The sequence below is a fragment of the Aspergillus tubingensis genome (assembly GCF_013340325.1).
Source record: "Aspergillus tubingensis WU-2223L DNA, scaffold_15, whole genome shotgun sequence".
NCBI classification, from domain to species: Eukaryota; Fungi; Ascomycota; class Eurotiomycetes; order Eurotiales; family Aspergillaceae; genus Aspergillus; species Aspergillus tubingensis.
The window spans coordinates 368,249-395,360 of NW_023336289.1; the positions used below are offsets into that span (position 1 = coordinate 368,249).

The 27,112-nt window shown below is 50.7% G+C and overlaps 11 protein-coding genes across 11 annotated transcripts; 5 read left to right on the plus strand and 6 right to left on the minus strand.

Moving 5' to 3' along the window:
- Nucleotides 1–161: 161 nt before the first annotated feature.
- Nucleotides 162–1,540, minus strand: AtWU_10957 (NAD(+) diphosphatase; the record flags this gene model as incomplete). Its single annotated transcript, XM_035506059.1, has 3 exons — nt 162–868; nt 939–1,385; nt 1,444–1,540. The coding sequence occupies 3 exons, from the start codon at nt 1,538–1,540 to the stop codon at nt 162–164; spliced, it is 1,251 nt and encodes a 416-aa protein (XP_035361952.1).
- A 410-nt stretch (nt 1,541–1,950) lies between these two features.
- Nucleotides 1,951–4,817, plus strand: AtWU_10958 (glutamine-dependent NAD(+) synthetase; the record flags this gene model as incomplete). The annotated part of the gene is made up of 12 exons (XM_035506060.1): nt 1,951–1,979; nt 2,037–2,155; nt 2,205–2,355; nt 2,412–2,470; nt 2,529–2,718; nt 2,771–2,796; nt 2,846–2,937; nt 2,986–3,563; nt 3,616–3,954; nt 4,081–4,123; nt 4,176–4,593; nt 4,708–4,817. The coding sequence occupies 12 exons, from the start codon at nt 1,951–1,953 to the stop codon at nt 4,815–4,817; spliced, it is 2,154 nt and encodes a 717-aa protein (XP_035361953.1).
- A 436-nt stretch (nt 4,818–5,253) lies between these two features.
- AtWU_10959 (uncharacterized protein) lies at nt 5,254–6,648 on the minus strand (the record flags this gene model as incomplete). The annotated part of the gene is made up of 1 exon (XM_035506061.1): nt 5,254–6,648. One exon carries the CDS (start codon nt 6,646–6,648, stop codon nt 5,254–5,256), a length of 1,395 nt encoding a protein of 464 aa, XP_035361954.1.
- Nucleotides 6,649–7,025: 377 nt separating this feature from the next.
- Nucleotides 7,026–8,673, minus strand: AtWU_10960 (questin oxidase family protein; the record flags this gene model as incomplete). The annotated part of the gene is made up of 5 exons (XM_035506062.1): nt 7,026–7,120; nt 7,179–7,589; nt 7,660–8,019; nt 8,083–8,391; nt 8,457–8,673. 5 exons carry the CDS (start codon nt 8,671–8,673, stop codon nt 7,026–7,028), a joined length of 1,392 nt encoding a protein of 463 aa, XP_035361955.1.
- Nucleotides 8,674–9,685: 1,012 nt separating this feature from the next.
- On the minus strand, nt 9,686–12,207 carry AtWU_10961 (TFIIH/NER complex ATPase/helicase subunit SSL2; the record flags this gene model as incomplete). The annotated part of the gene is made up of 2 exons (XM_035506063.1): nt 9,686–12,006; nt 12,072–12,207. 2 exons carry the CDS (start codon nt 12,205–12,207, stop codon nt 9,686–9,688), a joined length of 2,457 nt encoding a protein of 818 aa, XP_035361956.1.
- Nucleotides 12,208–12,712: 505 nt separating this feature from the next.
- AtWU_10962 (uncharacterized protein) lies at nt 12,713–13,330 on the plus strand (the record flags this gene model as incomplete). Its single annotated transcript, XM_035506064.1, has 4 exons — nt 12,713–12,721; nt 12,792–12,805; nt 12,898–12,923; nt 12,987–13,330. 4 exons carry the CDS (start codon nt 12,713–12,715, stop codon nt 13,328–13,330), a joined length of 393 nt encoding a protein of 130 aa, XP_035361957.1.
- An 837-nt stretch (nt 13,331–14,167) lies between these two features.
- AtWU_10963 (uncharacterized protein) lies at nt 14,168–14,452 on the minus strand (the record flags this gene model as incomplete). The annotated part of the gene is made up of 2 exons (XM_035506065.1): nt 14,168–14,201; nt 14,265–14,452. The coding sequence occupies 2 exons, from the start codon at nt 14,450–14,452 to the stop codon at nt 14,168–14,170; spliced, it is 222 nt and encodes a 73-aa protein (XP_035361958.1).
- Nucleotides 14,453–16,561: 2,109 nt separating this feature from the next.
- Nucleotides 16,562–18,545, plus strand: AtWU_10964 (uncharacterized protein; the record flags this gene model as incomplete). The annotated part of the gene is made up of 3 exons (XM_035506066.1): nt 16,562–17,304; nt 17,360–18,223; nt 18,272–18,545. 3 exons carry the CDS (start codon nt 16,562–16,564, stop codon nt 18,543–18,545), a joined length of 1,881 nt encoding a protein of 626 aa, XP_035361959.1.
- Nucleotides 18,546–20,919: 2,374 nt separating this feature from the next.
- Nucleotides 20,920–23,011, plus strand: AtWU_10965 (uncharacterized protein; the record flags this gene model as incomplete). The annotated part of the gene is made up of 5 exons (XM_035506067.1): nt 20,920–21,124; nt 21,185–22,207; nt 22,260–22,328; nt 22,382–22,521; nt 22,583–23,011. The coding sequence occupies 5 exons, from the start codon at nt 20,920–20,922 to the stop codon at nt 23,009–23,011; spliced, it is 1,866 nt and encodes a 621-aa protein (XP_035361960.1).
- A 557-nt stretch (nt 23,012–23,568) lies between these two features.
- Nucleotides 23,569–25,380, plus strand: AtWU_10966 (RNA polymerase II-binding domain-containing protein; the record flags this gene model as incomplete). Its single annotated transcript, XM_035506068.1, has 2 exons — nt 23,569–23,718; nt 23,797–25,380. 2 exons carry the CDS (start codon nt 23,569–23,571, stop codon nt 25,378–25,380), a joined length of 1,734 nt encoding a protein of 577 aa, XP_035361961.1.
- Nucleotides 25,381–25,623: 243 nt separating this feature from the next.
- Nucleotides 25,624–26,410, minus strand: AtWU_10967 (uncharacterized protein; the record flags this gene model as incomplete). Its single annotated transcript, XM_035506069.1, has 3 exons — nt 25,624–25,815; nt 25,902–25,975; nt 26,062–26,410. The coding sequence occupies 3 exons, from the start codon at nt 26,408–26,410 to the stop codon at nt 25,624–25,626; spliced, it is 615 nt and encodes a 204-aa protein (XP_035361962.1).
- Nucleotides 26,411–27,112: the final 702 nt, after the last annotated feature.

The window sequence follows — 27,112 nt, forward strand, 5'->3', positions numbered from 1 at the left end:
GCTCTACACGTCTATACAAGCATACCGTCCGTGTCTTCATAACCCATACAAATGATAACAATAAAGCAAAGAACAAAACACCAACCCACCAAGAACGCTATCCCCAACCCCACACCTCTACTCCACGCCCAACTTCTAGGATTCTATCATCTAGGCCCCCCTCACATCTTCGGCCCATTCTCCCCACCCAAAAACTCCAGATTAATCGCCGCCCGAATAAGCTGATTCGCAATAGCCGTAGCCGGGGGCAACCTCAACGCCCCCTCCTTATACTCAGGCCCCGGCCCAGACCCTAGAACACTCGTGCCCGTCCTCAGCGCCTCCTCGACCTCGGCAAACTCAAACCACCTCGCATCCTCGAGCTCGGGATCATGCTCGAGGTTAATCTTCTCATGCGCAGGATCACTCACCTGCGCAATAGCCCCGATCATCAAGTTCGCCGGGTACGGCCACGGCTGCGACGAGTGGATCACGACGCGCGACAACGTCACACCGGCTTCTTCCCAGACTTCACGACGGACAGCGTCCTCGACGGACTCGGCGGGCTCGATGAAGCCCGCTAGGGTGGAGTACCAGTTGGGAGGGAAGCGCTTCGAGCGGCCGAGCAGGATGCGTTTAGCGTCGGCGGAGACGACGGCCACGATGATGGTGGGGTCGGTGCGAGGGAAGGAGAGGTTCGATATCGTGGTGCGAGTGTTGCAGGGGGGTCGGGTGGCGGGTTTTCCTTGCTCGACGAGGGCGGCGTCGCTGGGTGGACAGGCGCGTTTGGTCCCGCTGTTTACGGAGATCGTGGGGTGGCCGCAGGTGCCGCAGAAGGTGTTGCGCGTGTTCCAGTCTATTAGGGCGCGGGCTTGCGCGTAGATGGCGGCTGTGCAGGGGTGGGGGTGTCTGTTAGTGATGGTTGTTGTTGTGTATGAGTGGTAGGGTTAGGTACGTACCTTCACTGGCGGGGAATGACATGATGGTTCTGCCCTGGAGGAAGGCCAGACCCTTGGCTTCCATGTCGGCGATCACGGCTCTGGAGTTGGCTTGCTGTTCTTCGGAGTGGCGAGGGGTCACGTCCAATGCGAAGTAGGGCGTTCCGGTGTAGATCTTCCAGACGAGACCGTCCTGTTTTTGGGTCTCGTCCAGACCGAGGAAGATTGGGGATGCGGTGGTTTTGCGTGAGTCGTACTCCTTGATGATGTCCTCTTCGGACTTGTCGTAGATGGTCTCGGGGACCATTTTGCGGATCTCGTCGTATTTGGCGTAGTAGGGCTCCGCGGGGGATTTGGTCAGTGGCGCGAGGTCCTTCATGAGGACGAAGCGCGTGGAGGGGTGCTTGAGTGCGGCGGAGAGGAAGGCATGGTCTCCGCGGAGGAATGACAGACGGTTCAATGGGGAGCCTGGGCATTGGGTGAGTAGCTGGTCCTAAAGGGAATTCAGGGGAGGTTTAGGACATACTGGAGAAATAGTTCACAGTCTCCTTTCCGAACCGCCGGGCCAGCATGGAGTCGGCTTGTATATGCGGGGGGTTGGGGAGCTGGGAATCGTTGCTCATCATGCACTAAAGAATACGGCGATTGTGGAGTGAATGAAGTGTAGGGAGAAGGATTAGAGGGATAGGAATAGGATATGAGTGATTACAATGCTGTATATCCACCGGGGAGAGTTCAGGAGAAAAAAAAGCAAGGCGATGATGCAGAATTGGGCCTCCTCATGGCTCCGATAACCAGCGATTAATCAGCACCCCTCAGATGCCGAGGCGGGTAATCTCGGTACCATCTGCGCAGGTACCGCTCACCCGGCAATTGCTCCGATACGGTATTACTGTGACGATTGAGGGGCACGAGGGGAGCTCCCCACACACGTGACGTGCGTCATGGCGAGTCACGCTTTCTCCAACTGATTCGTGGATGGCTTCATTTGTTATCTTTCCCCACGGCATCAGCAGGGACGCAGTCGCTCACCATGGGTCATCTTGTCACTCTTGCAACATGGTGGGTGCTTGGTTACGGGTATATCGGTGTATGTTTCCACTGACAATTTCCTCTCAGCTCCCTCAACCAGTGGGCCCTCGACTTCGAGGGTAACTGCGAGCGCATTATCGAAAGTATTCGGAAAGCCAAGGCAGCTGGAGCCACACTACGAGTTGGTCCTGAGCTCGAGATTACTGGTATTTACGCTTAGTTGTATCGCTATGGGCAATTGCTGATATCGCTCAGGATATGGCTGTCTCGATGCTTTCCTCGAGGGTGATACATACCTCCACTCGTGGGAGATGTTTGCCCGCATCATCGATCACCCCGACTGCCAGGATATCGTTGTTGATGTCGGCATGCCTGTTCGCCATAGGGACTGCAAGTGGAACTGCCGGTAAGTCGTGAGTACGGTACCGCTATTACTTCTGCTCGAACTAAGCATTCTTCTAGCGTGATCTTCTACAACCGCAAGATCATCCTCATTCGTCCTAAGATGTGGCTTGCCAATGGTGCGTATTTTTCTATGGACGTGACTGGATCAATGACTGACGTTTGCTTCTTCTAAAGATGGCAATTACAGGGAAATGAGACACTTCACACCCTGGCAGCGGCCGCGCGAAGTCGAGGACTACTACTTGGAGCAGATTGTCGGAAAGATCACGGGACAATACAAGGTGCCTTTTGGTGATGCACTCATCAGTACTAGAGATACGTGCTTGGGTCTTGAAACTTGCGAGGAGCTCTTCACTCCTAACGGGTATGACCTATACAGTCCTGCGCTTAAGGGGAGACGGCTAATACGTGCACAGCCCTCACATCCCGTATGGCCTTGCTGGTACGTCTGTCAATTTCACCTAACTGCACTTTATCTAACCTATCGAAAGGTGTCGAAATCTTCTCCAACTCCTCCGGAAGTCACCACGAATTGAGGAAGCTCGATACCCGTATCAACCTTATTACCCAGGCCACGAAATTGGTGAGGCTGCCAAATACATACGAGGTGTCAATTCTAACTCTTCTCTAGAGTGGTGGCATCTATCTCTATGCGAATCAGCAAGGCTGCGACGGTGATCGACTGTACTACGATGGTTGCGCAATGATCGTGGTCAATGGCAACATTGTGGCTCAGGGTTCACAATTCTCCCTGAACGATGTTGAGGTCGTTACGGCTACTGTTGATATTGAAGAGGTCCGGACCTACCGCTCTAGTGCGAGTCGAGGCATGCAGGCCAGCATGCAATCGCCTTATGTCCGCCTCGACCTGGACACGAGATTGTCCCGTCGGGATGAGGAAGCCGATCCCGGCTATGCTCCCTCTGAAACTCTCAAACCCCGCTACCATGTCCCAGAGGAAGAGATCGCTCTTGGTCCGGCTTGCTGGCTGTGGGACTATCTGCGCCGGAGCGGTGCTGCCGGATACTTTATCCCGCTTAGTGGTGGTATTGACAGTTGCGCTACTTCTATCATTGTTCACTCGATGTGCAGAGAAGTCGTCAAAGCTGTCCAAGAAGGAAACGAGCAGGTCATCAAGGATGTCCGCAGGCTTTGCGCCGAGCCAGCAGACTCCACCTGGCTTCCCACTACGAGCCAGGAGGTTTGCAAGTAAGTCTCACTGCTAGATGCCGAACTATCATGTCCTAACCTACTCCACCAGCCGCATCTTCCACACGAGCTACATGGGCACCCAGAACTCCAGCAAGGAAACAAGGGACCGGGCCAAGGTGCTCGCCGCGGAGATCGGTGCTTACCACACCGACTTCAACTTTGATACCGTCATCACTGCTATGATGAACGTGTTTACTATCGTCACAAACTTTCAGCCTAAGTTCAAGGTCCACGGCGGTACCCGAGCAGAGAACCAAGCGTTGCAGAACATCCAAGCCAGATTGCGGATGGTACTCTCATATCTGTTCGCATCGCTGCTACCGACGGTCCGTCAGCGCCCTGGCGGTGGAGGGCTGCTTGTTCTGGGCTCGTCCAATGTTGATGGTACGTTTGCAACCCCATAATTCGTCTGAATCGAGATTCTAACAGAGCGCAGAATGGTGTGTTTATGCCCCAAGCCCAATATAACACAACAATAACCCCCTTAAACCGAACAAGAAACTAACGTAAACAGTCTCCGCGGCTACTTGACCAAATACGACGCCAGCAGTGCCGATGTACGTCCACATGCCTCCGCAAGAAAGTGCTAGACACCACTAACAATCACAGCTCAACCCCATCGGCTCCATAAGTAAAGTCGACCTGAAGAAATTCATTGCCTGGGCCCGCGACTCCTTCGACCTTCCCATCCTCGACGATTTCCTCACCGCGACTCCCACCGCCGAACTCGAGCCCATCACCGCCACCTACGTGCAATCCGACGAAGCCGACATGGGAGTTACATACGCCGAGCTTTCGGTCTTCGGATATCTCCGTAAAGTGGCCAAGCTTGGACCCTGGTCCATGTACGAGCGCCTACTCCACATGTGGGGGAACGAATACAGCCCCCGCGAGATCTACGAAAAGACGCGCCATTTCTTCTACAACTATTCGATTAATCGCCACAAGATGACGGTGTTGACGCCTAGTTATCATGCTGAACAGTATTCGCCGGAGGATAATAGGCATGATTTGAGGCAGTTCTTGTGTATGTTTCCTTTCCCTGCCCTTTTCTTTTCTCCCCTTGTGTGTTCTGCTGCTTGCACGTGGGATGTGGTATTGGTGTGGGATAATGGCTAATATAGACATTGATATGGTATAGATCCCTCATTCTCATGGGCGTACAAGAAGATGGAAGACAGTGTGCAGTACTGGGAATCGAAGGGGTGGACTACGGGTAAGGCGCAGAAGAAGAGCGTGAAGGCCGATTAGAGTGTCGGTTTAGTATCCTATAGTATATCCATTTGGGGAAGACGAAGACATGTAGAGGGGGCGGTTAGCTGTGATAGATGTTTAACGTGAATACACAGTAATACACATGTCACAAGCACATCCTAGCAAATATTATTGCTGTAGAGTAATGCAGCAATTAACCTGGAAATATGGGAGAAACACATTGAGGAGAAGGAAAAGATCGAACTTGAATTGTAGATTGGTATCAGCATCAGTGAGATATAGACAGATAGGAAATCGTAGAGACAGGATATGTGTTTGGTAAAGAAAGAAAAAATGCTTTTGAAAAGCAACGCCAGCAGTGATAATCAGCGCTAATTGATGACAACGTTAAGTAGATCCTTAAGATCAGATCATATAGGTATAGTATGAGAAATAGAAAAAAGAAAAGAGTGAAACGACAGCTAAGTACTGTCTAATCTCTCCAAAACCAGCCGGTTTCCTTCCGATTGGCGGATGAAGAGTCTCCTGTACTGTTCTGTCCATGCGGAGGATTCAGTACTTCCGTCGTCTCGTTGCTCTCTTCACGACCATCGGAGAATCGCTTTGTCCAGACGGTCTTCTTCTGGGTGGATCCGTCTGGGAGTCGGACACGCTCGGTTCTCGTCATGGTTGAGATCACGGTTGGTTGTTCTGTGGTTGTGGTGGTAGTTGGTTCTGTCACTGGGGAAGGCTGCTGCTGCTGCTGGTTCTCAGGGACTGTGTTGTCGTTCTGCTTGTCAGACACAGGCTCCAGCCATTTGTCGGCCTCGCGAGGTCTCCGTCTATCCTCCAGCAGCAGGCGCAGTATAGGGCTCTCGAACATATCAGCAAAGGCCTTGCTTTCACGGGCAGCAGCGTCCTCGAAGAAGCGATCGAACATGTCCAGTTCCGTCATGGTCTCGGTCTCGTTGTCGTCTGCGGTAATCTCTCGAGATACTTCATTGCCATCGCCGCGGTCCGAGGTGTAGTTGTGGAAAACAAGCATCGGGTTTGACCGGCCATCTCTTCCGCTTTCGGAAATCTTCCACTGGTCGCCCAAACTACCGCGTTTCGCTAGACCGTACAGCCAATCTCTCGGGGCCTCCCTCTTCGCCAGCGCAGTGGTGTCCTGGTCGAGCATCGGTTTGCCATTTTCCAGTCGAATAAGGTCCTCGAAAGCTTCGCGCCAGTGGGTCTCCGTAGCGGGGTTGTTGTTCTCATTCTCCGACGACAGGCTCAACGAGGACATGAGCGACGAAAAGACACCCCTATCGTGGTGGGAGTGGTACTGGTTCTGGCGTTCCAGGTGCAAGGGGGAGTATGGGCTAAAGATGAGGTAGGAGAAAGGCCAGCCGAAGGAATTGCTAGCGAAATCCGAGAACAAGGAGCGGTGGAAGGGTTGGAAGAAGTGGGAGGAGAAAGGGCTGTCGAACAAGGAGGCCCGGTCGAAGAAAAAGTCGAAGATGCTGTCTCGGTCGCTTCTGCGCCATCTGGGATGGTTATCTGCATACCATTGATCCTCCCAGTCAGTCCAAGAATGCGCGGGATAGCGGTTGTGGCGTTGGTTGTGGTGGTCGGTGTTGTCCGTTGTACCTGGCGCATGGTTGTCCCCCTTCGCGTCGCCGCCGCCGTCTCTCCTGCGGAAAGCTTCCTCGTCGAAGATGGCCCAGTGGTCGCGAGAGGGCCGCGAGGACATGGAGGGAATGCCCATCACTGACTGGAGCACGGACGAGACTTGTTCGTCGGCGAAGCGGCGGACAGCGTCCAACGCGGTCTCGTCATCGGGCCATCGGCGGGAATCGGAGGGAGCGGAATTTCGGTTCTGGTTAGAGGTGTCGTCACTGGGCATAGTGAGGGTGCAGATGCGGATGCAAATGCAGGGGTGGGTAGATAGAGAGTGAGTTATCGTTAAGAAATGAGGTAGAAAAAGTAGAGGAATGGAACAAGGGAGATGGAGGAAGAAAAAGAAGAAAGATGGGCGAAGGATTGAAGAAGAAAGAGCTTCTCGCGATTCCAATCAATTAATTGTTGGGGATATCGCCCCACTCGTGCTTCCCAATCACCACGTGACCCAGACCATCTGATCTGGTGCTTTCTAGTATTTACTTTCTCTCCCCGGACACACACATCATGAAGTTGTTGGAATTTGTTATCACAGACATACTATTATACTACAACCACACAGCTAGTCCGTACTACAATCTGGATACACTAATAATGCGTGACTTACAGCCGAGATCGACGTTCCTCCAAGTCCTTCCACGCCTCATCAAAACCCGCTCCGCGGACCCACTGGGGATCCTGGCCAGTCGAATCCATCACTAGGTAATCGATTAGTAACTCTATCACATCCATAAGAAAGATTCAGGATGAACATACCCATATTCGCAATCTTAAGCCACATATCTCCCTTGATCTTCAATCCTAGCTCCTCAGCCCGGTCTTCAAAAGGCCGGCATGCCCTCTCACCATTCTTCAAGGCTCGCACCAACTTGGGCAGATGTCCATCATCACTTGACTGGCCGTTGCAATAAGAATAGATCTCCTCCCAGCTCTTTGCTGCCGAATACCTCGTAATCTCATCTAGATGCAGATCTGCCGCTCCGTACGCAACATAGAGCAACAGATCCAGGCGCCCCGTCCACTCTAGAATTCGTGCTTTAGTCACGTCATCGAGATATGGCAACCGAATAATCTTGGACAGGAAAATGGTGGAGTTGAGGCCATGGATGTAGAAGAAATCGAACTTGATCTGCTTATCGGGTCGCTGTGCGGCACTGGTGAAGTATGCTACATCCACATCAATTAGTCACTGGCCGATACACACATAGAAGTATAAGGGGGGAAGGAATAAACTCACCAACAGTATTGATAATCTCTGCTGTCTTCTCCTCAATCTGATCCACCGAGACCGTAAACTCCGCCGCATACTTAATCATCTCATCGGGAGCCCGTTTCAGCACCCCATTCCTCATCCGCTGGCCATCATCATACTGCGCAGACCGTGTCAACTTCTCATCAGCCCGAATCTCCTCCAGAATCTGCAGCATAGACTTCTTCCCATGCTTGGCCATACCCCCGGCTGCCTTTTCCACGGGCCAGAAGAACAACGGACCGTACCAGTCCTCGTGAACAGCCGTCTGCGCCAGCCCTTCAGCTACAATAGCAGGCTGGTTGAACTCGAGCCCGAATCCGAAATGAATAAACGGATGAATCAATCCTATCATACCAGTTAGTTATAGAATACCCCCTAAACATATAAGAAAGAAAGAAAGAGAAATACCTCCAAACAACCTCCCCAACATCAACTCAGCCACCTCACCCCAGGAATCCGAGAAAAGATACTCCCCCAACACCCTCTCCTCCCCCTTCTCCTTCATCTGACGTTGAAAGAACTCCAGATAATTACTATAATGCTTCTCCTGTCCCAGGTACTTCAAAAACCCTTTTGCCTCTCCCATCTGACTCACCACATCCTCATCCACGGGCACCTTGGGCCGCTGATAGCTGCTATTTTTGTCATATGCGGCGCGGATCTGTTCCGGTGTTGCACCGAGGGCATATAGACTTAGGATGTGGTGGGGGATGTGGTCTATACCAAACCATTAGCCATAACATACCTTCAGTATAAGAAGCGAATGAGGGGAGAGGACATACTATGAAACCCACTCTGATTAAAAAACACATGATGGGATCGCATATCCTCCTGGAGAACCTCACTCGCCACGCGCGCTGACTCCTCGCTCAGATTATGAGAGACGATCCCATGATCATGTTCAGGGGAGAGATGGATATTCGTAGACGTTGCCATGGGGGCATCGCCCTGAAGTGACCGTTGTAGAGAGGCGGCGGTAGCAGTAGTTGATAGATTCATTCTGGGCAGTAAGTATCCGTCCCTATAATATGAAGACGACCTAAATCGCAATACAGAAGCACTGGTAAAAGCAGACTTTCTGAGCGCCCGACTCAAAGAAGATGATGTGGAAAGGCAGTAGCGTAGAGTCATCCGTAGTACTCTACCCCAGTTTCAATCAGTACGGGGTGTGTGTGTCAGGTAAGCTTAAATATGCCTGAACCAAAGTTCCAGTGCGGTCTGATCTAGTCAGCAATCCCAGCCAAGTCGTCAGTTCTACTACCGTAGTAGGATATCTCGTATTCATCGTCACTTGGTACTACTCAGTTAAGTAAGGTAAGGTAGGATTTGATTTCTTGGTTCGGGATCGTCGGAGTCGCGAGGACCGAGAGAGAGAGAGAGAAATGGTTATTTGGATCGACGTCATGCTGATATGGACCGGGCCCTAACCTGGTGGGTATCATTCCGTGCAAAGTACGGTTACTATTCTTCTTCGTTAGTTGCTTTTAGATTGAGGGGTAAAGGCTAATCAGATCTATTGTGATTGGGTATCTAGCTAGTTGATTCCACAGGGTTGAAACCAAGGAATTGTGGCTGGGTGATTGGGGAAGTGTATCCGAGGCTGATTAAGTTCTGCAGAATACTACTAGTAGTATAAGTGGTAAGTGAGTAGTAACTGGTGATTGGTGAGTGGCGGGTGTGGTTAGTGGTTAGGATCTGGGGTAGCTGCATTAGTAACATGATGGGGTCAAGCTCGGGCTCGGCCTCTGGCTCGGTGTTTGGCGCTGTTGCTTACTCTATGTTTTGGGTCTGGACTTTAGCTATTATTAGATTGTCGAGTTGATGTTGGAGTGTACCTTGATGGATTAGGGGGTGATGGTGTTTCTATGGCATTGCTTAATGTACAAGAGTCTGTTTAAGAATGCACATTAAGTTCCTTCGTATGTGAGATTACTTTTCACTAATGCATGTCCAATCTAACTGGGTATGTCGTATATAGTATGTTGTGTCGGTCTGGGTATTAACTTCACAACTACCGCATGAAATCCTCCAACTCCTTCTTCCGCTTGAGTCGCTCCCGCTCCAGCTTCCGGAACAGCGGGTGATGGCCCGCCTTATCCTTAAGCTGCTTGTTCCGGCTCTTGTTGTACTCAATATACGCCATGTCTTCACCGCCAGCCAGGCCGCTGAGCGTCGCGGCACTGCGCTTGACTGCTCCCTTTCGCTGGCCGCCCGAACGTCCTGAGAAGAGATCGTCCGTGACGTGCTCTACCTCGGCAGAAGTCTCGTTCTGTAACATCACCTCCTGCAGCAGCTCACGCCGTTCGCTGGGTGTGGCGTACGCCAGACCTTCCAGGTTTTCGATGCCTTGCAGGTGAGTAATGACCTTGAACGCGTAGCCCTGGTCGACCAGGAAAGCCTGTCGCTTGGAGGAGTAGAACATTTCATCTGTGTCTTTCGACACGAGCGAGTAGAAGAAGGCGTTGAATCCCTCGTCGTTACGACGCTTGGCTCGCAGAATACGACCAAGTCGTTGGGCTTCCTGACGACGGGAACCGTAGTGAGACGATATCTGGATCAGACAAGTGGCTTCCGGCAGATCGAGCGATGTGTCTCCGATCTTGGAGAGGAAGATGGTGTTAACTTGTTCATTGTGCTGGAAGTTCTCCAGAATGCGCATGCGTTCGTTTTGTGGAGTACCACCGTAGATATAGGCCTTGTTCAGCTTGAGTGCATATCGTTGAAGAGCATAGACGTTGTCGGAAAAGACAATGACCTTGTCGCCTCGCTTCTCATGGTAGTCGATCAGGAACTGGCAGGCTTGGAACTTCCGCGGGTTCATGATGTATAGCAGAGCAGCCTTTCGTGACTTCTCTCTCATGTATTCGGAGTAGAATTCAGTCGTCATCGGACACCACACCTCAGCGCACTGAACCTTGGCAATGTGCCCTTGCTCGGCCAGTTCCATCCAGTTGGCTTCATACAACTTCGGACCAATCAAGAAGTTCAGATCCTTGATCTTGTCATCCTCTCGCAACAGCGTTGCCGTCAATCCCAGTTTACTCTGACACGCAATTGCCGACGTGACCTTTCGGAACATCGATGCAGGCACAACGTGCACCTCGTCAAGAATCATCAAACCCCACTCTCGTGACTGAATCCAATCCATCATCTTCTGCGCATCATGCGATCGAGCACGCGTCTGGGACACCATGGAGTAAGTTGACACAATGATACCAGTCGACCGACGGAACTTCTCCTTGTTGTCCGATGTAAAAACGGCAATATCACCGGGATCAATGTTGGACCAGCGCAAGAACTCGTTACGCCACTGCACGACCGACATCGAACTGGTACACAAGACAATTGTTCCCTTCTTGATTGTGCAGCCCGCCGTGATACCCACCAACGTCTTTCCTGCACCACAAGGCAAGACAATGATTCCACTCTTCGCACGTCCATTACCGAACATCTTACTCAAACTCTTTTCTTGGTAGCTTCGAATTCTTGCGGCTGGCTTCAAGTCGATATCCAAAGTGGGATTGATCTCATCATTTCGGAAATCATACTCCTCCAGCGCTGGACAGCCCATAGCCTGACAGCGCGCCTTGACAGGTTCGACTGCTTCGTTGGGAATTTCGAAACTGTGCACCTGAACTTCCTCCTCATCGTCATCATCGTCGCGAATAGCCAGCAGGATATCGTCCTCTTTACGAGCTTCGCCTGCACCGTCTTCCGCCGGCTTCTGCTCCGAAGCCTGCCTAACACCCGCTGCATCCTTTGTACCCGGAATGACCAGGCCGCCCATTTTCGGGGCCGCCTGCTGAATAATGCCCTCCGTGCCTTTCAATCTCTGAGACCCAATAACCTCATCCTGCAGCAGCATCTGCAACATCGCCGGATCGGTACTCTCCACGAAGAAGCGGTTATGTTTCAGCACGACCTTGATCTTTCCGTATGATTTCGTGAAATCGAGAATGAACGACTTAATGGTATCCGGAAGCGGCGTTTTCGACAATCGATCCAGAAAGTTGATGATATCCTGGGGCAACAAACCCACCGAGACAGCCGCATACAAACTATTTCCCGTCAATCGGTATTCGTGCAAATGGGTCGGACGCGACAGCGGTTCGGCGATAGTAGTCAAGAAGTCCTGCGCCTGGGGTGCAAGCGGGGAGAAACTCTCCAAGGTGATAGTTCCTTTGAGAGGATCGATCCAGAGCGGGCGATTCGCATGATCGGGCTTCAACGATAGCGAGGAAAAGTCCTTGTAACCGAAATCGGGGTCCTGTCTCTGTACGGCGGCGCTTTTCTTGTTGCTAAAGGATTCGAGGGAGAATTTCTCCAAGACACCTTGTAAGCAAAAGATGTCAGCAACCAGATCCTATATGCAGGAAACTTCGCTTCTTCTACGCTACCTTTCAAGTTATCATCCTTGACTTCTTCCTCGTAGTCTGAGTATTCATCGCTACTACCAACATCCGGCACAGGTGTGGGCCGTTTCGATGCTCTACTTGACCGACCGCTATCCGTAGCTTTGCGTTTGATGGGCATTATGTATGTATGTAACCTCTTCCCTATTCGACCAGGGTCGAAGGGGAACGTCTAATGTGGTGAAGAGGATGCGATGCGGGACGGTGAGAGAATGATGTACGCGGGTGCTCCGAAAGGCTACCGGCGCCTGGACGAGCGTGAGAGGAATACGGCAGCTCGATAGCTCCAGGTGTCGTGAACCGAATCGACCAGCTGAAGCAGTGAGGCACAGAAGCTGGTGAAAGCGCGACGAAGATAGACTGAGAGCAAGAAAATGGCAGGGGAGATGATCAAGAACGAGAAGCATGAGATGAGGCTCGGGAATGACAAATTTATGCCTGAGGCAACAAGGCGAGTGGCGATCCGACGATGCAGCACTGTGATTGGCTGGGTGTCACTCACTAAAGGGAACCGGCCGGTTTGACGTAGTCTAGTCCTTAGGTAAAGTCCGGAGCTTCTTGCGAGTCCGCGGCTCCGAGTCCTCCTCTGTTAAGACAAACCCGTCGAGGCCAGAATAACATTCACAATGAACACGGTATGTTCCAGTTCCTTTATAGATTTGTCTATGATATCTTGCTAACAATTGCTTCGTCACTATGTAACAGATCCGATCTACATGGTGAGCGAAGCCTACAACGAACACCTGCCTGCTAGGCGTCCACACCACCTGGAATACACACAATACTAACGGAAACTCACCCAACCCAACAGGATAGGCTGGGGCACCCTTTGCGTCGGTAAGAAGCAATCTCTGAACCCAAATCAATGTATCCATATCACTAATATTGAAATGACAACAGCTGGCGGCGGAGCCTACTACTTTGCTAAGAAATCCATCAACGCCGACCGTCAGACCCGATTTGAAGCGGAAGTGAAGCGCAAGGCGCAGCTGGCTGCGATGGAAGCCGAGCACCGACGCCAGAACGCCCCGAACAATGTCCCGACTCCTAGTCCGACCGAAGATCCGAGCCTGAAGCGCGCCCAGTTAGTGCGTGCCGATGATGTGGGCTCGCCGAGTGCTGAAGCTAGCCATGACCCCGCACCGACTCGTCACGAACCGGAGACTGAAGCTGAGCGGGTGCTGGAAAAGAGTAAATATGAGGCTACGCAGCCTTTCCGGCCTCCGAGGGGAAACCGCTTGTAGGTTGGTGGGTAGTTAGTTTGCACATATAGTATATGAAGCGGAGGCGGCGATGGTAAAACAAGGGGGAGGAGAAGAAAAGGCTATGTTGTGGCATTTTCATGTATCATAGATTGGTGTTTGGAGCTGCAGGAACTAGGTATAGTATGACCTGCTTGAATATCTTGATCGGCGGGGTTATCCCTGCTAACGTAGGGGCATAGCTACAGTAAGTTATCCGTAGGTCGGGATGAACTCTTGTCTATACAGCAGTGCTTTAAGGAGTAGATGTTGGTTTCAGTAATGCTTCGATTGAAATTAAGTAGCCATAAGGTATTGTTCTATAGGCAAAATAGCCACGATCAATCCGGAATGAAGGTCGTGGAGCATCCACCAATCCCACCAAAAGAGAGACGCCCACATTGATGGGTGTAACCGGGCTGGCACCTGTCCAGATCCCTTCCCCAATCATGAGACTTTCTTCAACGGGTAAGGATGCAACTATGCATGTGATAACCCCAACATAGTAAGGAACAAAAGCAAAGCAAGGAACGCCATCGAAACTCCCGCCCGCCATAAGCAGAGGTATGATATGCATCTCTGCGAAAAATAGAAAAGCCCCGAGTCATGTCGCGTGAGTCCTTCATACGGAATGTATGTATGTAAGCAATCGCCTAGCACCCTTACGCCTTGACCGATCAGCAAATGTTGATCCCGAAAGAAATGATTCAGTGCGAAAAGTGAAAAATCGCGCGATATCGAGAAGATTCCTAACGCCCGGAGTGGGTGGTGGTCGTTCGGAAATGAGCCCCGCTAGTAGTGTGGGAGTTATATCCGATCGGATATAGAGATTACCTCCGCTTAGCGCGCGTGGAAGCATAGCGGTGGGTGCGGCCTATCATGGATTATTAATATCAGGTGTTTGATTATGAATGTTTCAGAGGAGAGAAGATCTTACTTGTTGTGATTGGGGTATCCATTGTTCTTCTCGCGAGAACTCTCAAGAGCTGGAGGTACGAAGGGAAGCACCACGGCCGTGACTAGACATGAGCTGGTGATGAAGCGGGAAATGCGAGTGTCTGGCTGAGGACGGCGGACGGAAAAGTGGCGGATGGTTGGGCGGGCGAGTTGCATGGCGATAGACATGGTGAATAGTGGTTCAGTTGAGGGAATTGGCGTTATGAATAGTGCCAGAAGTAATATTCGACCAGGAGAGTGGGTTGTCCAGGAAAGTAATAAGTAGATAGGAGGAAGCGGCGCCTTTGTCAAGGGAGAAGTAAGTTCAACAGGTAAGCGTTCTTAGTTGCAGAACTTCAGGTCAATGCAGGGACCGAGAGGCAAAGGTTAATAACTAATGATAAAAAGGTTGCACAACTGCTGTGCGGCAATACGGACCTACTTATAATAATTATGGTATACGACTCTATCAAGGCTTGTTAGAGGCAAATGGAGGATCAGCCTACACCTCAGCCGAACGGACCGTGTTACCCTGTGGGGGGGGTGGTTGTCTTGCGGGGGTCCAAAAAGGCCCACAGGCCCATGATGATGCTAGGCTAGTCCCTCAACTAATGCTGATTGATGATGACACTGAGTTTTGGGCCTTGAGAACCTTGAGGGATAAACGAAAAGCGCGCGGAAAAACGGTCCCGAATCATGTAGCCATCAGCTGAAGATCGGATAGCATGCCAGGCAGTTGTCGATTCTAGTGTCTATGTAGACTAGTCGATGTTCATACACATCACTCCATACCTGTCTCCTGCATTCCTACCACAATGGATGATGCATGGACCACATGAGTTATGTGGGCACCCACTGATGTACCGTCGCATTGACCGAAAGGGCCTTGATGATCCAGTCTCAACACTGTTGAACTGACTCACAGGAGTGAAGGTGAGAACTCACGCCATCGAGGGGCAGCTGATCGCGATTTCCGGCCGAAGGAAACAGCGGGGCTCAATGACGGACCGGCCAGGCACGCGGGCGGCGATCGCGGTAGTTGGTTAGTACTGTAGTCTAGCTGTTGCTCAGGCGCGGTTGGGCATGGCGTGCCAGGCTGCAACTCCCCTCCAAAACTGTGGTCCCGGCCCGCTGGAGTTTAAGGTCTGGTCACTCGCTTGTCTGATGGCGGGACTTGACTATCCGGCCTGGCGGTGTGTGGTTTTGACGTATGAGTGAAGAACAGACTGGTTGAGTGACTGCGGTTGGTCCATGACAATAGATGTCACTATTTGTGTGTACGTACACATTGAGCACGAGCCTAAGGTGATCAGGGGCAGCTAGGTATCTACCTAGACCATTCCATTGTTACAATGTAGGAGGGGAGATTAAAGGGGAGAGAAACACGAAGCAATCCTGCATCGATCATGCCACTTCCCCCCACGGCGCCTGAGGCCGCCAATCATAACTGACGTCACCGATAAGTCCCCGCGAATCATGACTCAGCTATTAGTCAAGCTTAGCTCCCTCCCATTCACAACATTGAATACCCATGGGTACTCCATAGGACTCTGAAGATAGTACTTCAGAATATTGTGTGGTGTTGTAGAATCTCTGACATGTGGGAAGACGTGTCTATCTACTATAAGGACAACTACAGAGTGACATTCGTTATCCTTCGAATAATCGTGTCAGCACTAGCAGCTTTCATTCTGGTAAATATAAATAGTAGTACGCTTCACGGACATAATATCCAACACTTGGCTCCACACTCATGCATGTTGCTTTTAAGTTCTCCCCATGCCAGTTGTAGTAGTAATCGGGAGTAGAACTCTCTCATTTTTCGGTTTCCTCACCATATCACGCTGCAACCACGAAAATAGTATACTAGTATATGCATGTCCAGATCCTACTGCAGGATGATCAGTGGTGGAAGATATGATCCGGGGGTACCGATCTGAGGGGCTCGGGCCTTGATGCTTCTCCATCCACACGTGGATGTCGATATTTGTGAACATATGGAGCCTTGCTCCTATTCATATCGTTTAGGACCGACACTATGCGTTACTCAAGCCGTGATGCTCACTGTGGCTACTGAATACTGGAACTATCATGTGACATTGATTTTGAATGGGTCAGCGACGAGCAAATTGTTTTGATTGCTGACATAGTGCATTCCTTCAGCAGGGCCTTGACAGGATTATCGTTTACCATTCACTGTCACCCTCACCGCCCGTGTCATGGCAACAGCTACTAGTCATGGTCTAGACTACTACATGTACCTATTTGGCATAGGTGATTTGAGAGTCGACGTTCATCATGGAAGGTGGCCCATCAATCACTGATGCTATTGGGACAGAAGATTACAGGAGCCCTCAAGATAAGTATCGTTCCGACTATAGCGATGAAAGCGACAGCGAGATTGATGTTACCTGGTCTCCTGGGGACGGGATATGTCCATCAACAGCAGAGTTCCATCATTGCTGTCAGTCCAAGTTCGATGAATGGAAGCATGCGACCTCAATGCCATTAAATCACACACTCTCTTTCCCATTCTACTTAGATGCCTTCTTAAGCCTTCTCAAACATGTCCCCCCGTTTCTATCCTGCCTCCCAGAACATGTCCATATTACAGGGAGACGGAGAACATTTCTTATGCTTAGATCTCCTCTACAGATACACTCAACAGACGATCCAGACTGCGATCAACCTTACAAGCTGATTGATTATCTTCAATGCCTCGGATCTCCAAAGCCTGTCGTCTACAAGCTGAAGGCTGAGACGCAATTACAACCAGTCCTTCCTATACACACCAAGGCCTTTCGCTCTGGGTATTTCACAAACATCGTTCTAGCTTGGTCCTACATTGTTTCCTGCCGCTGGTCAGAAATATTCCAACGAGCAGGTTGGAACAGCCAGGTACTCCATGAAAATGGTATGCAGATTGAGGACTCTTTCTGGCATCTTGTCACGCAAGGCTGCTGGTTAGCACTAGTGAAGAAAGAAACCGCAAAATTCTGTTCTCCATGGATGATGACAAGTGAGGGGACTAGAAAGGACCGGTAAATCTGAAATGTCAGTCGATATTCGTTGTAATGGACTAACTGGTTTATGAAGCAATTGGGTGCCAGTCACACCAAATTCGTCTCTGGCCTTTAATATTCTTGTGGACTTCTGCATATCGGAAGGCCTGGAACTGGAATTGACCACCGGTCTTGCGTCTGTTTTACTATTGACCTCACGGAACACACCTTCGCCTATCCTCGCTCCTGCTGTAGCAGCCCCAACTGCTTCTGCTGCCTATCCACCAAGAGCAAAAGACGCAGTCTTTCACGAACTTTACCAATCTATTGATAGATTTCTCACTTTAAGCTCCACACAGGATGCTTTGGACTCGTTAATATGCAGTGCCTTTTTTGACCCGTCTATTCCCTGTAATTTCATGGGAGCTGCATCTCTGGGTGTGAGGAAAGCCCTCTCAACGGTGGACAAGATCGATAACCAACAGCTCCTCAAAGCGATTACATATAAGAACCTGTCTCTATGCCATTTCTGGGTTGCTGCCATTCGTGGAGGTCAAGTAGACTCGTTACTGAACATGAGTCTGTATACCCTACCGCCTATATGTCTTGTGTCCGCCTTTTGGACAGATACTACTCAATCCTTTCTGCAGATGGAGTATTGCTCGAGTGAAATAAACAAGAAAGTCGTTACTCGGACAGAAGAGTTTCAAACATCGTTCTATTGCCGGTCAGGCACATCGGTGCCCTGGTCACCTGCACCTCCTTTCGGCTCAACTTTTGTCGAGAATGTCAGTCTTGAAATACGACAACACCTCGGACATATGCACAGACCTATCTCATGGACCACATGCTGGGTTCTGAGTTCTGGAAAGAGGATCCCCGCGACCAAACCGTACCAAATTCGTCAGTCCCAGGCTCAGAGGGTGTATCACCCTTCATCTACAGAGCATTCTAACGAGTAAGTCCGGAAATATCTGCATCACCGCTTTATATACTAACTATCAAGTGTGTCCTACGCCGAACAAATTGATGCTGATGAACAGTCGGCGATTGCAACATCTCGTTTGTTCAATTGGCATAGAAGCTATGATGATGGCATCTGGCTTGATGATGGAACGGGCGACATTGAAACGATTCGTCGAATCCAGCAACACCAATGGATTATCGATCCATTTTCTGCAAGTGAGCTTGACGATTTGGTAGAAGAACCTAAGGATCGCGAGCTTAGCTTTGAGAGTATCTTGCGGTGGATAGATGAAGCTGAGAACCATCGACACTAGCACCCGTAAGTTGCTTCAAGGCCGATTTCTCATACGATGTTTCTAGAGTCTTGCTAGAGAGATATGATGGTGCATTAAAGTTCAGAGATCTTCGATATCCAGCGCGGTATATGTTCCGAGTTCCGAGTCAAAATCCATCACAAGTGGCCTGTGAGGCTGAAGGAGCTGAGATCAGAGTCTCCACGCCGGTGTGAATGAGTCCATGCTACTGGTGATGACAATCCTTCGCCAATCACAATACAACATGGTATAACAATCACAAGATTGTGCTATTGTTCGAAATGACCTTACTGCATGAGGCGCAAAACCATTCCCACTCCGTAAATCTCCAGAGGAGTATGTCCACCCCCGCCCCCAATCAGGGAAAACAGATTCAATGCGCTAGAACCCAGGGAGATCATGCCCTGCTGGGACTTCATAAAATTCAGTATTCTATAAAGTGTGGGGCTTCTTTTTGGTACCAGAGTCTCTCTACCGCAAGTGACAAAGCCTTGCCAGGGGCTTGTGGCTCAGAGTCCTAACTAGTGACTAGTGTCCCTTAGCCGTCTGTGGATTGCCAGAAACACCCTTAGGAGCAGACTTGCGACGCTTCATTCAGACGGGGCGATAAATTATCAAGCTCTATATCACAGCATTTTATTAACACATTGAAAGGAACGATGGAGGATCATAAAAGACGTAGGTGTTGGGCGCAAAAGGGTTCTCACACATCCTTTACTATTCTTTATGCGATCCTCGATGTTCGGAATAGGCTAACCTTGCGGAGAAGGATTCTAAACGATTTCTCGAATCGCATCTTACAGTGGGTCTGGCGAGGCTGGCGTGGCGGAGCACCAGATAACCTCACTCTTGCACCGAGTACGTGCAGCGAATGTTAATCCTAGGGCAGTGTAATAGTCGCAGGCACCACAAGTGGAGAGAGACCCTATTTTCACCGGCTGCTAGCTATGCCATAACTTAGCCATTCGGCATGAGCTCCGATCTAGGCGTTGCGGCTGATTTTACTCATGTGTCGTTTATCTACCCCAGCTTTTGGCCCCATGTGCTCAAACACTGGTTCCCCTTGGCTCTTCCAGCCCCCAGGAGTTGACTTCTGTCTCGGTTCCATGCATTAAACTAGGTATAGTGCAATGCTCATCCTTATTTGCAACACAGCCTGGTGATGAGTTCTAACCTCAATCGGCAGGTGACTACGCTTACTGCTCTTGCATGCTCATGAGCGGATGCAGAATCAACAAAGTGTTGCAATGAGCTGATGCTTGCTGAATCTTCACATCACCTATGATGCTTAATTATGGCTTTTTACTGTGAAACCATGACAATACCAATGCTCCATGGATTCAGGAGGCATAGTGCTGGCTAGCCAGGGCCATGTGGTTGTCAGCCTCCAACTGTCAGCCGCAAGGTCACACCAAGACTGGATCTTAGCCCCTCTATCAAAGCACCGTAAGTAGAAGTTTCTCATAATAACTAAACATTTACCCTGCACTGTGTCTCACATTCAGGAGAACCATGCACGGCCTGGCTATTTCAGTACAACGACCGAAGGAAGATGGATTGAGGTACCCGAAAATAGTGGGCAATGGCCGTGGGGGCGAAATCTACCATCGCCCTCCTCATGCCCCCATTCAAACTGCAGGGTCGTGTTGGTTTCTCCATCATCCTCAAGGCTTCATTCGCTGACAGTGCTTTGAAACAGTGCCCCTGTCTAGAACTGGGCAATCGTACATGATTCTTTCGTGCCTTGTACGTGTTGCCTGCAGCTCCCGTGGGAGCTGAGTCCAAGGATGGCCAAGTACAGGACCTGCATGAAGCGTCACAGATATCTGTTTATTTCAAGCGTTTAAGATACGAAGCAGACATCCACCGTATACTGAGTGAGAGGTATCGCGTTCAACTGCTCGGGCGTTGTTCCGCTACGACTTCATACGGGGATCATCCTCCGAATCGCCCCCAATCTCACTCTAGAACACGAAAATCTTTTCTCTCGGTTGGTCTTGGGTCGACTCCGCCCCCCATGAAGGATGTAGCCTCAGGAGCTACTCCAGGAACCTACCCATTGCGGACGGCTTGTCATGTCCTGAGTGGGCAGTGTCAGAGCCTTGGCCGGGCTCTGACCTGGTGTTGCTAATGGCACACGGGAACTGTTGGTTGGGGGCCAATGATCCATCCGACTTAAAAGGATGAGATACATCTCCTAAGCTGGAGCAGATCACAAGAACTCTTTCATTTCATTATCGTCACTCTCTTCGTTTCCCTTCTTGGGACAGTCACTCTTTTTGTCTTCTGCAAAGACAGTCATTCTTTAGATTGCTTCAATCCTATACCTTCATTTCACTTCATACGACCAATACGACCAAAGATCTAGTTCAAGATGGTTAACCCTCTCCACAATGGAGTGGCCACCGGTCTCTTGGCTTCCTTCCTCATCCAACAGGGTCTGGCTTTAGAACTGACCGCATTCAACCCTTCTACAACAACGAACACGCAGGTTAAGGTGGCGGCGGCTGGGGCTGAAATTCAGACTCAGGACTATTCCAGCATTGATCTGCGAACCAGTCACTCGTTCTACTGGGGTGGTAAGTGTACAACTATTGGCGCTCGACTATACAACGAAATAGCTAACATGCTTGGAATAGCTTCTAGCGGTGGCGGGTCCACCTTGGGTAACCTGACTCTCGTGGACGAAAGCATTCTCCCCATGGAGTCTTTCAGCGATATGCTGGAGAACATTCAGTGCACCAACTCGAGTATTACCTTGGGCTTCTCAGACTCAGATGCGTTCTCCTATGCAAAGAACTCGTGGACTTGGGTGAACAAGGCCGCCAACAACACATTTCTTATGGTGGCTGGCGTCCAGCAATGTAGCTGGAACACCCAACGTGTTCCTTTTGTCATTACGGCTGCCAACTTCCAAGACAACTCTACAGTACGGTTGGCCGGCAAATCGGCGACCTGGGATGATGTCCTAAGAAACCATGAGATCACCATCGGCAAGGCCCCGAGTGACATGGCAGTCGAGCTCACCAAGCGAGGCATTACTTCAGGAACTAAGTCTGGTTCGATCAGTATTGACAAAACCGCGTCCGACAAATCAGTGAAGATCTTCTCGAAAGACGACCTCACCCTCAGCGCTGAATGCAAATCGTGCGGAACTAGTGGTGAATTTGACGTTGAATTCAAGTACAAAGTGAAGCCAAGTGGCAGCAGTATCTTTAGCGAGATCGGAAGCGCATTTACTGGAGATTGGGATGTCGAGACCGCGGAACTTACGCTTACACCGAAAGATGTCGAGCTAGACATCACTCCTGCTCTGGACCTGAGCGGAAACCTGACCAAATCCTACTCGGATGAAGCGCAGATTGCTGCATTGACCCTTGAGGGAATTAAAATCCCAGATGTCTTCACCCTGGATGTGCAGCTTGCTTTCGACATCGGAGCCAGCGCTGGACCTGTCAATGGCGATGCGTCCATCTCCTACCCCATGAAAATCTCGCTTGACAATGATGCAGAGGCTGTTCTCGACATTGCGAACAAGAAGGTCACCCATAAGGACTGGACTCCGACCATCACGACTTCTGGCGTCCAACTTGATGCTGAGATCGATGCTACTCTTGAGGCCTATGTCAAGGCTTCCCTCGAGTTGGTCCTTTCTGTCGGCAGTACGTACAATGATTATGAGTATATTAAAGTTGCAACGCTAATCCTCTTTAGAAAAATGGGGATACGAAGCCGGTATCTATCTCAAGCCCTACCTGGCAGTAGACTTCACTGCCGAAGCATGTGAGTGAACTGACAAGACCTGGTCTATGTTAGCCTCTGCTGACAACATGTAGCCACGAGTGGCACTTGCTCGGACACGTCCAAGAACTACCACTATGCGATCGAAGTGGAGCCTTATGCTGGAATTGAGCTCGGCGCGGAGGTGGCTAAAGTGAGCGACGAGGGTAACCCGATTGCGGACGCCACTCTTGCAGTAAGTCGAGTCTAGCGACGGGCGAATATACGCTTGGAGAGCCTAGCTAATCCCTTCGCAGTCCTTCACCAAGTCCATGTCGTCGACCTGCATTGGTTTCGACAGTATAACTTCGACCAAGACTGCCACTTCCACGAAGACCAAGTCGACTGATGAATCCTCGTCCGACGATGAGACTTCTACCAAGTCCAAGTCCAAGTCCAAGTCCAAGTCGTCCACCAAGTCATCCTCTAAGTCGGCCTCCAAGTCGGCTTCCAAGACCAAGTCTCACCCTAACAGCGCATCTGCATCTGCTACTCCAACCGGCCATTCTTCCACCCACAAGCACACCTCCAGCTCCACCAAGTCTTCGGAAACCAGCAAGTCCACCATCACGTCGTATCCTAAGACCACCTCGGCCAAGGCCACGAGCTCCCACGCGGCTGCTAGTTCTTCTGCTCACAGCGTGCACAACCACGGCCGCAGCTTCAGACAGCATGGCCGTATCTAAGCAGCTTCCTGGAAGTTATGAGCTGATGCTGTCTCTGACAGTTACCTTCATGTTATGATTTCATTTCTTGTCCGTGTGTGCGCATGCAGGCAACTGTACTATTTATTATAGATTATTTGATTGGCATGTACCGCTGAATTTTTACGTTCGTGTAATGAGATTAGTTAAAGAGTTACAACGGCTTCACAGCATTTTTACACATAGACTACCTATACATGTTCGGATTTTGACTTTCCATCTGTAGCTCGACGATGTACATGACTTGAGTAAAATTTGGGTCCAGCATCCGGCAATTTGCATACTTCGTTGTTGATTTCCGCAATGTGGCCATACTTGTAGTATTATCAACTATATAGCACCAGAACACCTGAATTTATTCACAAATAATGGTGTCTACACCACGTGTTCAACAGCTGTATAGAGTGCAAGTTAGTAGGGCGGCCACGATCACGTGCAAAGCCCGGAGCTCCGCCATCTCCGCCTCAGGATCCAGCATATCGGTGCCTCACTTCCCTCTGCTTCAGTCTCACTCATTCCCAACAACAACACGCCCAGCAATGGCATCCCATCAACTCGCCATTGCCAAGGCCTCCTTCTCTGCAGGACTCTTACGTCCAGACCCGACGTCCGTCGCGCGCGACGAAATCACAGCCTTTCACACCAGCCTAGACCGGGCGCTATCGCATTGCACCCCGGCAAACATCCAGGTTTGAACCGATGCGTCCTTGACCACTGGCGATACACCAGAAGTACTAAAATGATTTTCTCTCTTGCGCGCCCCCTAGACCTGCAAACAATGGCTCCTGGAATACGTCGTCTCGTCAGGTAACCGCGTAGGCGGATGGGCCAAATACCTAGCTGCGTTGTCTGGATCATTCGAAACATCATCCACACCATCGCCGGCCGAGAGTGGTGGGAAACGGTCGACATCGACATCTGGCAAGCGGAAACGCCTCCATATCCTATATTTGCTGAATGATGTGCTGCACCATACGAAATACCACCTGGATACGAGCGCCGCGTTCAGCACTTTGAGCGGATCGCTGCAACCGCATGTGGTCGAGCTGCTGGGCTACGCGGCGTCGTATGATCGCGAAAAGAACCCGAAGCACCATCGTCGGTTGGATGAGTTGCTAGATATCTGGGAGGAGAATCGCTATTATGGCAGTGATTACGTGAATAAGCTACGGGAGGTGGTCAAGAATGCTTCGGTGTCGGGTCCAGTCAAGACGTCGCTGAGTGTCGAGGAGAGTAATTTGGATTTCGCGGGAGCTGGTGCAAAGCCAATGCCTTCGGGCAAGGATGTCCCGTTTGTCATGCCGGCTACGCATGGTGATCCGTCTATGCCGTACTACGATCTACCTGCGGGAAACCTCGTTCCGCATATTATCCCGGATTCGACGGTGCCGCTGCGACCGGACACAATCAAGCCGCTGCAGTTCTTGGCTGGGCCGGCGGACGAGAATCTTGTCGTGGCGCTGAAGAAGTTCATGAAGGACGTGGATCGGATATATGGGACTGGAGAGCCGGAACACGAAGAGGACGAGGTGGTGGATATCGATGATCTCGGCCAGGTGGTCGTCCGCGATGCCGATGGGGAGGTAGTCGAAGGAGAAACATACTACGGATGGTCACGATCATTTTGCCAGCAGATGAAGAAGCGCCAGGCAAAGGGAGACATGAGTCGCAGCCGGAGCCGCAGTCGCAGCCCCGTCAAGCGGCGAAGATACAGCGACAGTGCCAGCGACTGGAGTTCGCGCTCACGATCACGAACTCGTTCACCGCAACGCAGATCACGCCGGCGTGATTCCCGATCGCGGACACGCTCTCCGTACCGACCTCGCAGTGCATCCCGATCCAAGTCGCGGGAGCGGTCCAAATCCTATTCTCCGCGTCCGCCAGCTCCGCGATCCATCCCTCCTCCGCCTGAATACCATCATCAACAACAACCTCAATACCCCCCACCACACAATGCATATGGAAATGCAGCACCGCCGCCCCCTCCGGCTCCGGTAGGATATCATGCACCACCACCGCCGCCACCACAAATGGGATATCCCCCGGCCGGCGGCGTACCACCGCATTTCGCTTTCCCGCCGGGAGGACCGGCCCCGCCTCCGCCTCCGCCACCGAACTATCAGGGTGCTTGGCCGCCGCCGCCGCCGCCTCCGATGAACCTCGGGGCGGCACCACCACCGCCGCATGCTCCGCATCAAGCTTCACATTTCCCACCGCCATACGGACAGGGTCAGTATGTGCAGCAGATGCCACCAGGGTCGTATCATTTCCCTCCTCCTCATCCAGGAAGTCATCCCGGAAGGGGAGGATGGTATGGTGGAGGTGGTGGAAGAGGACAGGGATGGCGCTGATATCACCTGATACCTTATACTGTACTGATATAACACTACATTATGCCATATGCCATATATCATTAATGAACGACAGATGACAGTCGATTGATTAACCCTACATACATAAAATTATAACATATCACATCCTAATAGTAACGTAACCCATGTACTGTACCAGAACCAATCACAGATAAGAATCCCTAAACCCTACCTACCCTTTCAAACATACGACTCTCCCTCGAGACTTGATCACCATTCGCACTAGCTAGCACCAGCAGACGCAGACGCAGACGCACTCGCCGAGGCACTCGCACTCGCACTCGCAGAAGCAGAAGCCTGCGCCACCAACATACTCTCCCTCTGGTTACTATCATTAATAGCATCATTCTTATCCTTGATCGCATCGTCATACGGCTTACAAGCCGACGAAACAGGCTGGGATGATCCTTCAGACTGTAAACATTGACATATTAGCATCATACCCACACCCTCCCAATAAACCCACACCCAAATAAGAAGAAAGGGATAGATAAACATACATTCGGCTGCCCATCACAACACATAACCTGATGTTTACACTGATCATTCGGCGTATCGTCTTGCATTCCAGTGCCTATACGATCACCATCACCACCACCATTAGCCATCAATCAAATCCAAAACATCTTACACCCCCAAAGGGATACTTGTAATACTTACAATCCAACCCCAACACCGAACTAACATCAATCCCCCCAATCCAAGGAATCAACATCCCCAGAGGCTGGGTAATCTGCGACGCGATATCATTGATAGATTCGCAGCATTGTTTTGATCGTTGAGAGGGCGGGCACGTGGAGTTGTTGGAGTCCGTTAGGGTTTCGTTGACGATGATTTTGGCGATCGCGGCGGAGAGGCCTTCTGGTGTGTCGAGGGCTGAGGGGGTTGATGATGAGGTGGATGGGGAGGTGGTGCTGGAGGATGGAGAGAGGGGAACGCAGGTTGTTAGGGGGGTTAGGATTGTTATGGTTATGGTTATTAGGGTGGTTAGGGTGAGGGGGAGGTGCATTTTGGTGGAAGACTTCTTTGTGACTTTTGTATATAGTATATTTTGTTGGGTTTGGGGAGTAGATGTGTGTGGTGTGTGGTGTGGTGTTGTGTTGGATGAGGGATGCGTATGTGTGTATATAGGTGGTTGAGTTCAGGGATAGTAGGGTAAGGTAGGATAGGGATGGGAAGGGGAGGGGAGGATATATCCTCCTGTCTCCCTCGTTGCCTGGCAGGCTGGAACAACAACATTCCAGGGGATACTTAATCTAAGTTGACTCTGGTACTGGAATGGTATGGCCTCCAACAGGGTTGATGGAATGCGGATGCGACTCCCGTTGTTCCGTCAGCTGTCTACAGTCTACAGTCTACACTACAATTCTTGCTGCAGACTGGCTGATAAGTATCCGAATACTTAGACATTGTGCACTCGTGCAGCTGCTTCTCGCATGGCTATATCTACCCAACACACTCACTGCAGGAGCAAAGTACGCAAGGGATATGAGTCATGATTCAGAAACCGTGCATTAGTAGATACACCAGGACCAGCCTCAAATAAAAGGATGATAGTAATACACCAGAAACAAGGAAGAAGAAAAAAACACAGGAAAAGCTACTATGCCAATGGCCGCATATATTCATGCGCTGCTCTCTGCACTACATGAACAGCACAAAGTGAGAGTGAGTGACGAGGGTCAGACAAAACAAAAAGCCAGGGCTGGCA